General features: G+C 53.0%; 6 protein-coding genes; 5 read left to right on the top strand and 1 right to left on the bottom strand.

Annotated features, from left to right (window-relative positions):
* Positions 1-780: 780 nt before the first annotated feature.
* RCC_04592 (related to PQ loop repeat protein) lies at positions 781-2,094 on the top strand (the record flags this gene model as incomplete). XM_023769870.1 has 2 exons in its annotated part: positions 781-1,261; positions 1,313-2,094. The coding sequence occupies 2 exons, from the start codon at positions 781-783 to the stop codon at positions 2,092-2,094; spliced, it is 1,263 nt and encodes a 420-aa protein (XP_023625638.1).
* Positions 2,095-2,966: 872 nt separating this feature from the next.
* RCC_04591 (probable spi1-GTP-binding protein) lies at positions 2,967-3,832 on the top strand (the record flags this gene model as incomplete). XM_023769869.1 has 3 exons in its annotated part: positions 2,967-3,462; positions 3,515-3,643; positions 3,759-3,832. The coding sequence occupies 3 exons, from the start codon at positions 2,967-2,969 to the stop codon at positions 3,830-3,832; spliced, it is 699 nt and encodes a 232-aa protein (XP_023625637.1).
* Positions 3,833-4,579: 747 nt separating this feature from the next.
* Positions 4,580-5,700, top strand: RCC_04590 (related to transcription initiation factor TFIID subunit 14; the record flags this gene model as incomplete). XM_023769868.1 has 6 exons in its annotated part: positions 4,580-4,588; positions 4,762-4,802; positions 4,855-5,006; positions 5,081-5,238; positions 5,288-5,528; positions 5,600-5,700. 6 exons carry the CDS (start codon positions 4,580-4,582, stop codon positions 5,698-5,700), a joined length of 702 nt encoding a protein of 233 aa, XP_023625636.1.
* A 781-nt stretch (positions 5,701-6,481) lies between these two features.
* Positions 6,482-9,113, bottom strand: RCC_04589 (uncharacterized protein; the record flags this gene model as incomplete). XM_023769867.1 has 2 exons in its annotated part: positions 6,482-6,490; positions 6,564-9,113. 2 exons carry the CDS (start codon positions 9,111-9,113, stop codon positions 6,482-6,484), a joined length of 2,559 nt encoding a protein of 852 aa, XP_023625635.1.
* A 540-nt stretch (positions 9,114-9,653) lies between these two features.
* RCC_04588 (related to RING finger ubiquitin ligase (Tul1)) lies at positions 9,654-12,294 on the top strand (the record flags this gene model as incomplete). XM_023769866.1 has 2 exons in its annotated part: positions 9,654-11,179; positions 11,232-12,294. 2 exons carry the CDS (start codon positions 9,654-9,656, stop codon positions 12,292-12,294), a joined length of 2,589 nt encoding a protein of 862 aa, XP_023625634.1.
* A 1,342-nt stretch (positions 12,295-13,636) lies between these two features.
* Positions 13,637-14,259, top strand: RCC_04587 (related to EF-hand superfamily Ca2+-modulated protein; the record flags this gene model as incomplete). XM_023769865.1 has 2 exons in its annotated part: positions 13,637-13,639; positions 13,693-14,259. 2 exons carry the CDS (start codon positions 13,637-13,639, stop codon positions 14,257-14,259), a joined length of 570 nt encoding a protein of 189 aa, XP_023625633.1.
* Positions 14,260-14,347: the final 88 nt, after the last annotated feature.

Raw genomic sequence — 14,347 nt, 5'->3', positions numbered from 1 at the left:
TCGACATGTCCATCTTCTCWATTGCCAACGGAATTGAAGACGGCCAGGCAAGCGGCAAGATGACCTCCAACAGCCCTGCTCGACGTCACATCTGCACCTCATCAAAGTCGGTCAAGAGAGACATCCGAGTGCACGTGTCCATCCCGCGGACAGCGACCCGGCCCCACTTGACCAGCTGGCAGCTCTTATCAGCACAGCAGGTCCCACTCGACCGCTCAGCTCCGCATCCCAGCATCGCCCAGTCGAGCGTATCTAGCAATCTGCGTCCACTCATCGTGCGCTACCCGCTGTCACCTAGTGCGATCTACTTCGATCTGGGGTATACATCTGTGTCACAGCCGTGGCAGATGCCTATCTTCGCCCGGCGAGACTCTTCGGAGGAACAGCTCAAGCGTCCTATGACTGATCGGGCATGTGCACACTGAACAAAGGCCGATGTAGTATCTACACTTCGCTGGATGCTCCATTCCCTTTCATTTCCCACATCCGTCGTGATTGTTCGATAGTGTTGCCGACCTCCCCAACGCATCCTCATTCATTCTCTTCCGTCTCTCCAAGTTTGCTGCTATACAAGCCGAGTCCCAGCCAAGACACCTACTTATCTGCCCATCTACTTCCACAGTACACGCGACATTCGGGGGCTGTGGGCACGAGATCCCGCCTCAACACTTGGCTTTCCCCGTACCGGTGATCAAACATCAGGCGACCACCTCAGATACATAACTCCCCTTGTCCCTCCACGCATGTGCCTGCAATTCCGCAAATACCATAACGTCCACCATGGAGTGGCTATCAACCTCAGTATTCCAGGCTGCTTTACCTGATCACTGTGTACCAGCCAACGAATTCCTCCTCCGATTCAGCAGCGCGTTTCACGTCTGCATACCGACCCCTCTAGCATTCACATCCAATCTACTCGGCGCTCTGAGTATAATCTCCTGGCTCTTTGCCCAACTACCACAAATATGGAAGAATTGGTCCATTCAGAGCACATCCGGGCTGTCAATTTTCTTTCTGGTCGAGTGGTGTTTTGGAGACTTTTCTAACCTCCTGGGGGCACTTTTCACACACCAAGCACCGTGGCAGGTAGCGATCGGATGCTATTACGTCTTTGTTGATGTATGCTTGGTGTTGCAATGGATTTGGTACGAGAGATTGAAGCATGGACACCCCGTTTTCCGGATACGAAGGACAGGAGACTCACTGCAGGGAGGTTCTGGTGGTGGTGATGGCCAAGATATGGAGCGAGTTGTGATTGAAGGTATGCCGATCTACCAAAGCGAAGAGGACAATTCATCTGATGGCGTCAAAGGCGACAACGGTACAAAATCCCAGACGCGGCCGAAGGTAATCTTTCGAGCACCAACGTTCCAGCAGCAACGCGAGGAGAAGAACGAGAAGGCCTTGTCGAGCTCCTCGGGCTCGCCGATAATTCGTCTGGGAGGGTCGTCTTCTCCGATGCCTTCTCCCTCACCACGAACTATCTTGTTCATTGCGTGCCTGGTAGCTATGGCACAAGCGAAACCCATTCCCGGCGCTCTTTCAGACGCCACAACTGGAGGACCCACACGTCTTGAGATCGCCGGCACCTTTCTTTCGTGGACATCAACGGTGCTTTATTTGGGATCTCGCTTGCCGCAACTCTTGAAGAACTGGCGCCGTAAGWCAACGGCTGGCTTAAGTCCTCATCTCTTCATCGCTGCATTTTGTGGCAACCTCTTCTATTCGAGCGCTCTATTTACAAACCCTTGTGCATGGGAAGATTTTGGGGCTTATGGCGGAGGTGGTTGGGCTGGGAAGGATGGGAGTAGCAGGGAAGAGTGGGTTCTTGCGGCGTTGCCGTTCTTTCTGGGAGCTTTTGGGGTATTGGGATTGGATGCGAGTGTTGGAGTTCAGTTCTTGCTGTACAGCAACACGACCGAGAAATTGGTGGTCGTGGAGGACGAAGGCAATGATCGGAGAAGTCGTTGGCGCAGAGTCAGTGGTTGGATGAGAGGCTGGGTTCCATCCAGTGTAAGTGAGGGAAAGAGCGATGAACAAGAATCATTGATGGGTAGAAGTGGGCAGCATGGAGAGGGATACGGCGCGTTATGAATGAAGAGAGATGAGGCATATGGTTTATGGTTTATGACTGGATGTAGCTTCGGCGGCGGCATTATTTGCATGATCATGATTGAAATCAAGATGTACAGAGGCATCAGCTTGAGAGCAAGAGTATAGCGACATGAAAGAGTCCTGCAGACTTCATAGGATGTCTTTTCACCGGACCGCTGAACTAGTTCTTGTTGGCAGAGTCGCTTTGTCAAACGAGTAAGAACTCGACAAGATGGCAGGAAGACCTTGCAGAACGATTCTTACAACGACAGCTCTATTGCCAGGTCCATTCAAGTTGACAACCCCAAAGTAAGGTAGTCTCCCTTGCCTTTTGCAACACCGATTTACCCTACTCGTCAGTCGCGCTATGCATGATGTAGCCTATCCTGGGAAAGTGCATTCTTAGCCTGTTCTCCAGCTCAATCACGAATTTCTTCGTATTGTGAGACCACAGAGCTCGCCGYGCTGTGGATGAGCGCCAGGATCGGCATCTGTAGGCTCAACATAGACTTCTTGTCYCAATGTCAATTGCAGGGGATCTTTGGCATCGACAAGTTAGCCAGAATTGATGTGGTGTAGCCATGGTAGTTGTCGAGATGAAGCCAGGGCAGACTCTACCCGCGCGAGACGACGCTCGTGGCTTCCGGCTCTGTCAAATGGATGTTTTTGACCGTTGAAGTGGAAAATTGGTGGGATGTTTTGCGAGCGGGCACGGACCCTTTGACAGGAGGTCGTCCTTTCCAGTGCCCCACCACTGGGCGTTTGTTCCAAAACATCAACATCCGAGATCTTTTGCACGCTTGCAACCCTTCGCCCAAAACCGCACACCACAAATCACTGCACGAAACATCCGAGTCCCAACTACAGCAATCATGGCCGAAGAGGACAAGAAGGTGGATGTCACCACCGAGAGCAAGCCCGAGGAGAACAAGACTGTCACCGAGAAGGCATCGGATGCCGCCTCGGCAGTAGCAGGCAACGTGTTCGGCATGTTTGGCGGCGGCCCTAAGAAGGAGACCAAGAAGGAGGATCCCGATGAGGAGAACGATCGCTCTGGCAGCGCTAAGGCGCAGAAGGAGAAGGAGAACGCTGAGAAAGACGATGACGATGCGGCGGACGAGGAGGAGACCGACGCCCACTTTGAGCCAGTCGTTCACCTGWCCGAAAAGGTCGACACCAAGACCAATGAGGAGGCCGAGGAGCAGACTTTCAAGATGCGCGCGAAGCTGTTCAAGTTTGACCGCGAGAGCAGAGAATGGAAGGAGCGTGGTACCGGCGAGGTTAGACTGTTGAAGCACAAGGAGAATGGCAAGACGAGACTGGTCATGAGGCGAGACAAGACGCTGAAGGTCTGCGCCAACCACTACGGTATGTCGCGCGCCTCTCCGGCAGATTGCTGAAGATACTGACACGAGTGCAGTGGTTCCGGACATGAAGCTCTCCCCCAACGTCGGCAGCGATCGCAGCTGGGTGTGGAACGCGGCCGCTGATGTGTCCGAGGGCGAGCCAGAGGCATCCACCCTTGCCATTCGCTTCGCCAACGCTGAGAGTAAGTCCACGTCATGTTCATATCTTGCCCATCTGCCGTCTCCCGAGAAGGATGTACTGGTTGCGATTGGACTTCAGATTCTTTTCTTACAACAAGGCTTACTGACAAATTGTAGACGCCAATCTCTTCAAGGATGCCTTCGTCAAGGCTCAGCAGGAGAACGAGGCTCTCTTCAGCAAGACTGAATAGAATTCAATCACCGCTCAGACCAGACAACTCCCATCCCGGGAATATGAAACACCAACTATAGCTGGGGTCCGTGCCCTGTCCGAACAGCTTCGGCAGAAAATCGACGAAGGCATAGGCTCACGCATATGGTGGGTACCATCCACTTCCACACCAACGGACGTTACAGCACCAGAGCAGCATTTTTGAAGCGTTCCGTCCCGCTCCACCACAACATCACCACATCCATTGCACAATACCTTCATCGCCATGGCCATGGCAGAGCGCGCTGCACAGTTGGCGAAATTAGATAGCATCAAGAAAAGCAATTGAGACCTGTGTCTGTCAATACAAATCACCAGTCCGTCTTGAATGGGTTGCATACGTAACATGTTATCAAGCACAGTTTTCACAGTTGGCTCCGATGCGCTGCACAATGCTGTGACGGTGTACAGTCAGGTGTCAAATCATGCAGTGCCAATGTAAATTTGTAGACAAGCAATGGTCGGTCGTGCATGCCGTGAGAATGAGAAAGTGCAACGGGAAGCGGGACGCGGATCGCCGGCCACTGACTTCACTTCCAGCTTCACATCTCTCCCCGCAGGCTGTGCGAATACAACAACCTCCCCACTCACGAGAATCCGCCATTGTTCGGAGAGCGTGCCAGATTTCGTTGCTTCTGATCAATTGCTACTTCACTCGCAGCTTCACTTTGACAAAGGACCGCTTTTATTTGATTGTCCGCACGCGCCGGCGCATAAACCCCACAAGATGCCTGATGTGAGTTACTCTTGCGACATCTTCACTACCACTGCGACATCTACTCAGCTGTCTGTTTCAACTACATCTTCCTCTCAATCCGATCTCCACCAACAACAATCACCACCACAACCAACCAACACCATAGCTGCAACATGGCACCGAAGCGGGCTCTAACAGGCGCGGATCTCCAGATCAAGCGAACCGTCAAGCTCGTTACCGAGCAGAGCATCATGTATGTCGTCCAAGATACCTTGCCAATGCGCGTAATTGACTTTTGCTTGTAGCCCCGACCCACCAGAGGTGGAAGGCTTTCCTATGCGCGGGTGGAATATCAGCATCTACTTGGTCGGCCCGGATGGCGAGGAACTACAAGCGACGTGTTTCGAGAAGGCAACATATCTACTCCACGAGAGTTTCGGCAAGAGAGCGAAGCAGGGTACGTTATGCAGGAAAGAGCTCGTGAATGCACGGGATAGGATACAAGTGATGGTGGACTGACGTGGCCAACAGTCGTCAAGCAGCCTCCGTTCACGATTAGAGAGAAGGGATGGGGAGAATTCGACATGACCATTACCCTGACGCCGGTGGGCGCACCCAAGGGAGGCGACACGCCGCTGCAGCACGATCTCAATTTCCAGCAAGAGAGATATGAGAGCACCCACACAGTCGTTAGTACAGTCTCCACTTCCTCCGAGAACCCGCTAACAGTCGACTCAGACATTCCGCAACCCCAAAGGCGAACTCCTCGAGCGACTGAAGGAGTCCGGCCCAGCAGGCGAGACCAATGGAGTCGCAACAGCAAAGCCCGAGAAGAAGCGCCAGAAGGCCACTCGCAACGTCGACATGGAAAAGCTCGCCGAAGCACTCCCACAGCTCGCCGAAGATGACCTTCTCCAGGTGGTTCAAATGGTACACGACAACAAATCCGAAGAAACGTACACTAAGAATGACGTGGAAAGTGAGTACTTCCGCCAAGCACCAGGCTAATGCCGCTACAGATCCACGAGCAAACTGACATACGACCTACAGACGGCGAGTTTCATGTCGATCTTTACACCCTGCCGGATGCCCKGATCAAGATGCTGTGGGACTACGCCGAGAAGCGCGTCGACATGAGTGCGATTGCCTAGTACGGCAACGCGGCGGAAAGACGACGCGAGCGCAACGCTGCGAGGGACGCCGAGCAGCGCCAGTAAAGGCTGTGGCGCAGTATCAGCCCACAGTGCCGGCCGGAAGTAATGTCTCAGGGTTCAATCGACAGGTGCTAGGTCTTGAGGGTCATCATGTCTCTGACTGCTGTCTTAGCGAGATGGAGATACGATGGGACGAAGCGTGTATTCCAGAACGGGAGTTTGTCTAAGGTGAGCTCTGCTTTGTGCGGGAGCCAGAAAGGCGAGGATGGGCGAGCGCGGCGTTCAGGCGTACGAGAATATCTCTGGTTGAACAAGGGCTTTCGAGTATTGTAGCTAGAGGATCTTCTCTACTTGGGCGATGATGTTGCGCCAAGAAGCTCACTTCACTTCACCACTTTTCTGTGCTCAAGCGTGCTCGCCAGGGATGACTGGTAGTGTGTCGAATCCTACGTCTGCTACAAGTGTTCAAATTGGTTGCGAAGCCATGCCAGCCGGAGACTTGACAGACACAACGTACTCAACACAGATATCATCCTCTGGAGATATTCGATCTGGGATAGACCGATTGACGGGCAAGGGACAAGAGCGAGTTCGTAAATGGCGATCTTCGAGAGACATGAGGCGACAATCATCTCAATTCTTCAGATCAATTCAATGCAGAATAGCGTATGTAATCTGCTCCAATCCCAATATCGCCATGAACTCGTGAATCATCTCCCCGTGGTATCTAGTTGGTGATGCCTATCCCACAACGCCGTTGTCCCAAATCCATCAATATCTAGACTCGCTGCTACACGTCAGCAAGCGTGGATCCTGAATGTGCGCTTCTGCTCGCACAATTTATCGCAGATCTATCATACCTTGCCCACAATACCAGAAGACTTCTTCTGCTTCTTTGTACGCTCCTTGAAATCGTTCACATTCCGAGCCCAATCCGTGGCAGCCGCCTTGGCTTGTCGAGCATGCTTCTTCAGCAGCTCGTGCTCAGGAGTCGCAGCGAGGGAATTCTCAAGTCTGTCAAGTAGAGACTTCTTCTGCGGGACGGCAGCCTTCTTTGCGGACGACGGCTGTAGTACCTTCTTGAGGTCTTGCAGCCGCTGTCGGGACAGTGCCAATTTCTGCTTGGATATGTTCAGTGGTGCCCGGATCAACGCCTTCGAGTTTGCCTTAATAAGCGCCATTCTCGACTTGAAAGACTTGGAACAATGTTCGCCAAAGTTGGTGACTCCCTTTTGCATGAGGACAAGGTCTTTGCCCAAGCTGGATGCAGTCTTGTTGCCAACCTTGGCTMCATTCGAAAACWCAGAGATAGCGGTGCTTGCAGCCAGCTGAACGTCGCGCCCCACGTTCATGGCAAGCTGTGATGTGACGTTCTTAGTGGCCCAAAGACCGGCACCGATTTCGGTGGTGACCTTTTCTGTGATGCCCTTTGCTGCGTGCCTCATCACGGCGACGTCCTTGCTCACGATCTTGCTAAGGTCCGTGCTTGCTCTCTCGTACGTCTTGCGTTGGAGCAGGCGATTGCCGAAATTGCTTGACCAACTGATGTTGAGCGGCGGCCGCGTGGTAATGATGTTGAAATTGACATTCCCATAGGCCTCATTAGGATCAAGGGCAATATGGTAGACACCGGGCATGAGCTTAGTGCAAGTGACATTCAGCTCGCGGTCGTCATCTCTGTGGATTTTCGCAGAGGTAACACGGGGCTCACGTAGTCCATTCTGGAACGACACAATGGCGTGGTTTGGTGGCGCGTTCTCGGCATGAACCTGTACAGGACATGATGAGAATCCCAATGGTAGCCCAAGATAAGATGCCTGTGTGCAGTTTCCTGGTACCGGGGGCATGAGATGCTCAACATTGAAGGTCTTGGTGATGTTGGCAGAGATCGCAAGCTTGTCAAGAGCGAATGTGAGGGCCTCGCGCCGTACAGCAAGACCTACCTCTGAATTGGCTGTAGAGGAAAGCCGAGTGGAGAGCATAGTGATTGGCAGCAGGAGGGCAAGGAGCATGAGCACGACCCTGAAAGACAGGCTGTTGCCAGTAGACTTTTCCTTTACAGATGCCTCCAAGTTGGAGGCACGACTTGGAGATGGTGCCTGATCCTTGCCGATGATCTTGAGAATGGTTTTGGGCAGTTCTGCACGGTCGATGTCCATGAAGTGCTTCGAGTCCAGGATGAGCTGTGATCCGCTGCCTTGATTCCCAATCTTTGTTGACTTGGCTGGAGTCAGGTCGCTATCACGAATGACCAAAATAGGGACGTTCAAGGACTGCACAGCGCTGAGGGCAGTATCGAACCAAGCCATGCCGTGTGTGAATGCGTCGAGATAGAAGATGGCGAGCTGGGGAGGTTGTAGGTCAATCTTTGCATCTTGCCCGATGGTGTAGAAGGAGCTGTGCTCGTCGTCCGAATCAAGGATCTGTAGCTTGTACGAGTCGTTCTCCCGCCTCTCGGCACTGATACAGTGCTGAACTGTCGCAGAGGCGCTCTCTCCGCCACAAATCACCGTGAAAGATGCTTGCTGCATACCCGATGGAGTAGCTGGGAGACGCTTGATTGTGTATTCGAGGGCACTGCTCGGGTCGACAACATCCATGCCGTAGGCAGCTCTAGCACAGATGACTTCCATATCCAAGACAGGCATGTCTCGATCAGAGATGAAGAGGATGTGGTTGGTACATTGGTCGGTCTGAACAGTATGCGTAGCACGATCTGCCGACATGCGCTGAGACAGACGATAGGTGCTGGCAAACGCGTTTGGCATGGTCGACTGGCGAGGCGTCTCGAGATCCTCTGACGTGTAACTATCAATCAAATCGTTCTCCGCCTTCATCTGAAGCTTCGACTGAGTAGGAACAGMATGAGATGGCGATGCAGATCGTCTCGACGATGGAGAAGACAGAGCGACGAATGACTCGAAGGAGGGAGACGGGATAGCCGTATCGGTGTGATGTAGCGATTCCGTCTGCTCTTCCGTATCATCTGCCTCGCTCTGGGCGTAATCCGGTGTCAGTTGTCCGCTGGGCCCGTCGTGTGAGGCGATGCTCGCCGTGTCGTGGTCGTCGTTGGACACATCGGACAGGTCGTCGATCATGTCATACTGACTGTCCGCAAAAGAGCTGCCTGAGTCGCTCATAGCTTCCTTGCCCGCCATCTTGGCTCGAATACCCAGCGAGCTCAGTGCAGCAGGCGGTGTGGGCGGATATGAACGATGTGCCGACTGATGTGCGGTCAGGTCGGGAATGGAGCCGTCGTCGTTGAGAGTTGGGAAGTTGAGATTGAGCGGATGTAGCGGAATCGATTCGAGAGTTTGGTGCTGAGTTGGAGCTTCGGGCTGTGACACCTGACCGGTTAGTGTGTCATGAGACGATGACTGATGCAGCTGTCTCGCGTCGCGGGAATCCATCGATGAGGGCGAAGATCCAAGCGGACGGCGAGGAGGAGGGAAAGGTAGGCAGGTAGGTCAACAGAAGGTGAGGTGGATAAGACAGGGATGTGGGGAAGAGGTCTGTGGTGATCTGGAAGTGACGAGTTGTTGCCTGGAGCTTTCCAAGGCTTACGTTTGAGCGAGACAGTTCAGACGGGGATGCGCGGGAGCAGCAGGTTGTTTGTGGCAGATGGCAACGAAAACGACGGCTCGTTTCTGTAAAGAGAGCGTCGAGGTGATGGTGTTACAGAGCTGAGAGGTTATCTTGGGTGTCAACGTCGACGACGATACCTACGATATGATGTTTGGCAGGGTCGATAAGCACAAAGCACCCCGCAGCTCCCCGCCTGACCATCACGTKTGACGCGCTCAAGACACGCTAACGCTTGATCTTTCAACCGGAAGCCGGCCCGGCCATAGGGCGGCTGAATCTAGCACATCGGCAGAGCACGGAGTCCACGACGTTGACCATCGTGCCATCACAAGACATTCAGGACATCGCTCTGCTCCATGGAATGAATGGCCGATCGTCGCGGTGCTCTGGTACCGCTGCTCATTCTACTCTACATCTTTCTGCCCCGTGATACKGGATCGCCGCAGAGGAGCACTGTCGTTGATGATGTGCCTGCACAGGAACAGCTGGCACTCGCCGTCGTTCAGAACTCGACCTGGGACGCAGATTTTGGTACCTTGGGCCATGAGCTGAATGTCACGGGCGTGGAGCCGGAAAGAGGGTTTTCGTGGGATTGCCTTTCTAGGATCAAGGACAGGGCCCGCGAGCAGTTACAGTACGCTCTCGGAGATTTTGGGCCACGAACTTTGGACGGCGAGACGGTGCCCGAGGATCGCGCAACGCCGCTGTATAACGATGTGACCGGATATCTGCACGGGAAATGGAAACGTTCAAAACTACAGGAAGGCATTTCGCCGCCACATCTCAACCTATCCRAATATGCGCCTCTGAATCCTCTCGGCCAGCCGGGTCTTCCCACCCGCTTCGACCGCAATGTGACGGGTCATGAGGGTGATGCTTCAGTTCGTTTCATGGAAACTCTACAGGTCGACGTTCCCAGCGCAAGGAATACCACAAGAATGAGCATCGAGCTGAAGATCACGGACGACGATACATATGATTCCTGGGAGGCCGTCATGCACGGTGTCTACTTTCAAGACATTGGACAGGCTATTCTCACCACCACCAGTGACAAGTTCAAAGGAATTTTCTTGCTCCCGCACCTCGCGTTGTCAAATCGCACATTCGAACACTCAAAGGCATTGCTCAACGAATCCATCTCAAAAACAATACTGAAGCAGATCGATGGACAGCTCAGCTCGCGCAACCCCTGGTCATCTCATTTCGACCCGTCCATGGATTCGCGATTCTTGACACCGGATTGCGACCTCGTGGTGTACCTGCAGCAAATGGCACCAGTAGGATTTGATGAATACTCGCCCTCGACGATGACATTCCTGGAGAATGAATTGAAGTCTCCGACTGGAGCGATTGTGCGTGGTGTTCCGGACCTTCGATTCTCGATGCTAGCATTCTCTCCAGACTGCGGCTATGTCCTGGAGTCAAGTGGACCCCCGGAGAGTTTCGTCCAAGACGGGAACCACCTCTCCGGACCGAAGATGGAGATTCAATACCAGCACAGCCGTCAGCATCTCCTTTTGTATACCCTTTTACTGTCTCTACAGCTCTTCCTGCTCATGAGACAGATGCGCGAGGCCAATACCCCATCTGTGAGATCGCGAGTGAGCTTTTACACCATTGTATTCTTGATCTTTGGCGACTGGTCGGTGACCCTATCTTTCGTCGTTGTCAGCACCATTTATTCTGGGATTTGGTTCAACCTGGTCGCTACTGCTTTTCTAGGGTTCATGTCAGTTGTGTTCTTCGGCATGAGATTTCTTTCGCTCTTGTGGGATGTACAGGCACCTGAGCGAGAGAGGAGAGTTAGAGCAGAAGTCGAGGAAGAACAAGCGAGAGAAGAGGCATTCACTGCAACATTGGCTCGTATTCGTGCGGAGAGGACCGCGACAGTGTAAGACCGTCCTGGAGTGGATTTTGCTATTGGCCATACTGACCTGCTGCAGGCAAGAGCATGTATCAGCGACAGACGCACACTCTCAAGCTACAACCGAGACGCCACCAGAATCAATTCCACAGCCAACTGCAACTATACCAGCTTCCGCACCGCCAAATGTCCGGGTGGAACCAGGCGGTCTCCCACTACCGGTCACTGCTACACGACCTGCCCTGGTCGACACAGGTGCAACCCCCATATTTATGCCATCCGACCAAGCTGGTTTTGAAGAAGTCGGACTTACTTCCGGTCCGCCAGTAGACCTCAACGCTCGAGTGGCAGCCCGCATGCCTAGGCTGTCTTCACTCTTCACACGATTCTATCTTCTGCTACTATTCACACTCTTCCTGAGCATCAACGCCACGGCCTGGCCAGCTCCCATTCGTCGTGTCTATTTCACACTATTGAGCTTGCTCTACGTCAGCTTTTGGGTACCCCAGATCCTCCGAAACGTCCAGCGCAATTGCCGACACGCGTTGAATTGGGAATTCGTTATTGGACAGAGCATACTTCGTCTTCTACCCTTTGCTTACCTCTTCGCGTACAAGAACAATGTCCTCTTCACGAACACCGACTACTACAGTTTGGCAATCCTCGTCGTCTGGGTCTGGGCTCAGGTTCTATTGCTAGTCTCGCAAGAGCTTGTTGGACCACGATGGTTCCTGCCACAAGGTGACTGGGCACCGCCGGCGTACGACTACCATCCAATCCTACGCGAAGACGAAGAAGGCGCGACAATGCCGATCGGCTTCTCGCAGGCTACCGCCGATGGCTCCGTTCCGTCGTCGCCAATACAAGAGCGCGGAGACGCTTCTCGTCGTGGATCGGTCGCCAAGGAGACCAAAGAGAAGGGGAAACGAGTGTTTGACTGMGCAATTTGCATGCAAGATTTGGAAGTGCCAGTCATTGAAGCTGGTGCTCCCAAAGATACTAGTCTTGGTGGTGGACTGCTTGCAAGACGCATGTACATGGTCACTCCCTGTCGCCACATCTTTCACAGCGCTTGTTTGGAAGGCTGGCTCAAGTATAGGCTGCAGTGTCCGATCTGTCGAGAGACGTTACCGCCTTTGTAGCATACACTCCATATATCCGATGAGCATACCTTTGATGCCCATGAATTGAACAAAGGTTTGTTTGGAGTCCGAGACCAAAGTTTGCCATTTCAGGATCTCGCTGTATTTGCTACATGCAAGCAAATGGTCTCATAGGCAGGCATGCTGTTCGTGATTTTCTTCATCGCTCTCTTATGACCTGCATCAGCCGTGTACAACATACAGCGTTCGACCTACAGCCTCCTGTCAACGCCCACAAAATGCCTACGACCGCCTTCGACCAAGCAATCCACTCCGTCATCACAGCCATCGCCCGCTACCGTCGCTGCGGTCCTGAATATCACATCAAAAGCGAGTCATACTGGGTCTTCATCGCGGGAACCTACAACCGACAAAAGTACGAGCAGGTTGTAGAGGATGCTTTGGAGCGATTACCGGCAATGAAGAGTTTTGAGGATGAATTGAGGGTTGCGAGGGGTTTGATCGTGCAGGCTGTGAGGCTCCTGGCAGGGGTCCATGAGGAGTAGGTGATGGCCTGAGAGTGTTTGGCTGAGAGTCGACTTTCGACTAATGATTTGTAGGGACAGCGTGGATTTGGCTGAATGTATGGATGACTTCGATGGGTGCTGAGTGGTAGTGAGGCTTGAAGACTTGATCAGAAAGGATTGAGGGCTTGTAGCTTTGATTACTGTGGGAGGAATGCAAAGAACGAAGCAGCATGTAGAAAATTCCGTCGAGGATAGTAGTAGTACTTTGAAGGAATGCATGCATGCATGGTGAGAGTCTTTCAGCAATGATAATTCTTTGTATAGCGTTTGTATGTATTTGAGAAATGCTTCGACATCGGAGATGATCTCCGTCTGACGTCTCGCTCATCTTGAAGAAATGTCCGCTCCAGTAATGCCATCTCGCAGCACTTAAGCCACAAAAGACATCCGTGAAGCATGAATGCGCCGTAGCACAGTCAACGTGTTCAATATAGCTTCTGTTGTCCACACCTGCTCTCCCTGATGGTTGAAGAAGGCAGGCTCTAGCTTATATTCAGAGCAAATTAATCCAGCCAAGAGATCCCCAAAGTGCCTCGCTAGAAGAAGGCCACGTCTCATGTGAGAGTTGCCGATGTCTAGTAGCTGCAATTGCGGGCGTTTGGGTGGATTCATCGGTGTGGTGATGTTGAAGAGGAAGAGGAAGAAGAGGTGGAGAGAAATTTGGACGGTGTTAGTGGGACGCGAGTGCCGCTTAGTAACAGCTCTTTGTTCATGCGCAAGTGATAGATATAGGCCGCTGGAATGCCCTTGCACGAAGACGTCACCTTGCTCAAGCTCGATCCTCTGGTAAGATCATCATGCTATAGTCGGCAAGAATGGTCAGTCCAAAGGCGTGCTGGACGGAGCGACATACACTGACTCCACCTGGTAGGCTCCCAAGCGCAAGCAACCGGCGGCTTCGGCGCCACGAGCTCCCACGAAGCGACGCTCGAAGCTCGCCAAAGAGAATGAGATCAGCGCGGAGGAGGAAGCAGAGATTCAAGAGGCATTCGACCTCTTCGCCGAACAGGACAGTGATCGCGACTCCAAAGATCCCGTCATCAAGACGGAGAACGTGCGACGCTGTCTGGTAGCGCTGAATGCGCCCGCGAAAGATCAGGCGGAATGGCACGAATTGCTCGAGACGATAGACCCAGACGGCGTTGGCGTTGTCTCCTATGAACACTTTGTCGCAGTCGCAGCATTAAAGATGCATGCCCGAGACGACGACCCCGATGCTATCAACGAGGAAGTCGCCAAAGCGTATAATCTCTTCACCAAGGGCGAAGACCGTGCCATCACGCTCGCAGATCTGAAGAGAATTGCAAAAGATCTTCGAGAAGACGTCCCGGACAACGTGCTGAAAGACATGATTCGAGAAGCAACTGGGGGCGGGCTCGGTGGAGTCGGGTTCGACGATTTTGAGAGCGTCATGCGCCGCGCGGGAGTCTTTACGTGAATGATTGATGTCGGGATGGGACCTATTGCAGATGGGAGCTCAAGGCGTACATGGCTGGTTATACCCGGAGTGAGTGAATTGTTTCTTG

The sequence above is a fragment of the Ramularia collo-cygni genome, assembly GCF_900074925.1.
Source record: "Ramularia collo-cygni strain URUG2 genome assembly, contig: RCC_scaffold06, whole genome shotgun sequence".
Lineage (NCBI taxonomy): Eukaryota > Fungi > Ascomycota > Dothideomycetes > Mycosphaerellales > Mycosphaerellaceae > Ramularia > Ramularia collo-cygni.
Note: the sequence above shows the minus strand (reverse complement) of the source record. Positions and strands in the feature narration are given on the sequence as shown.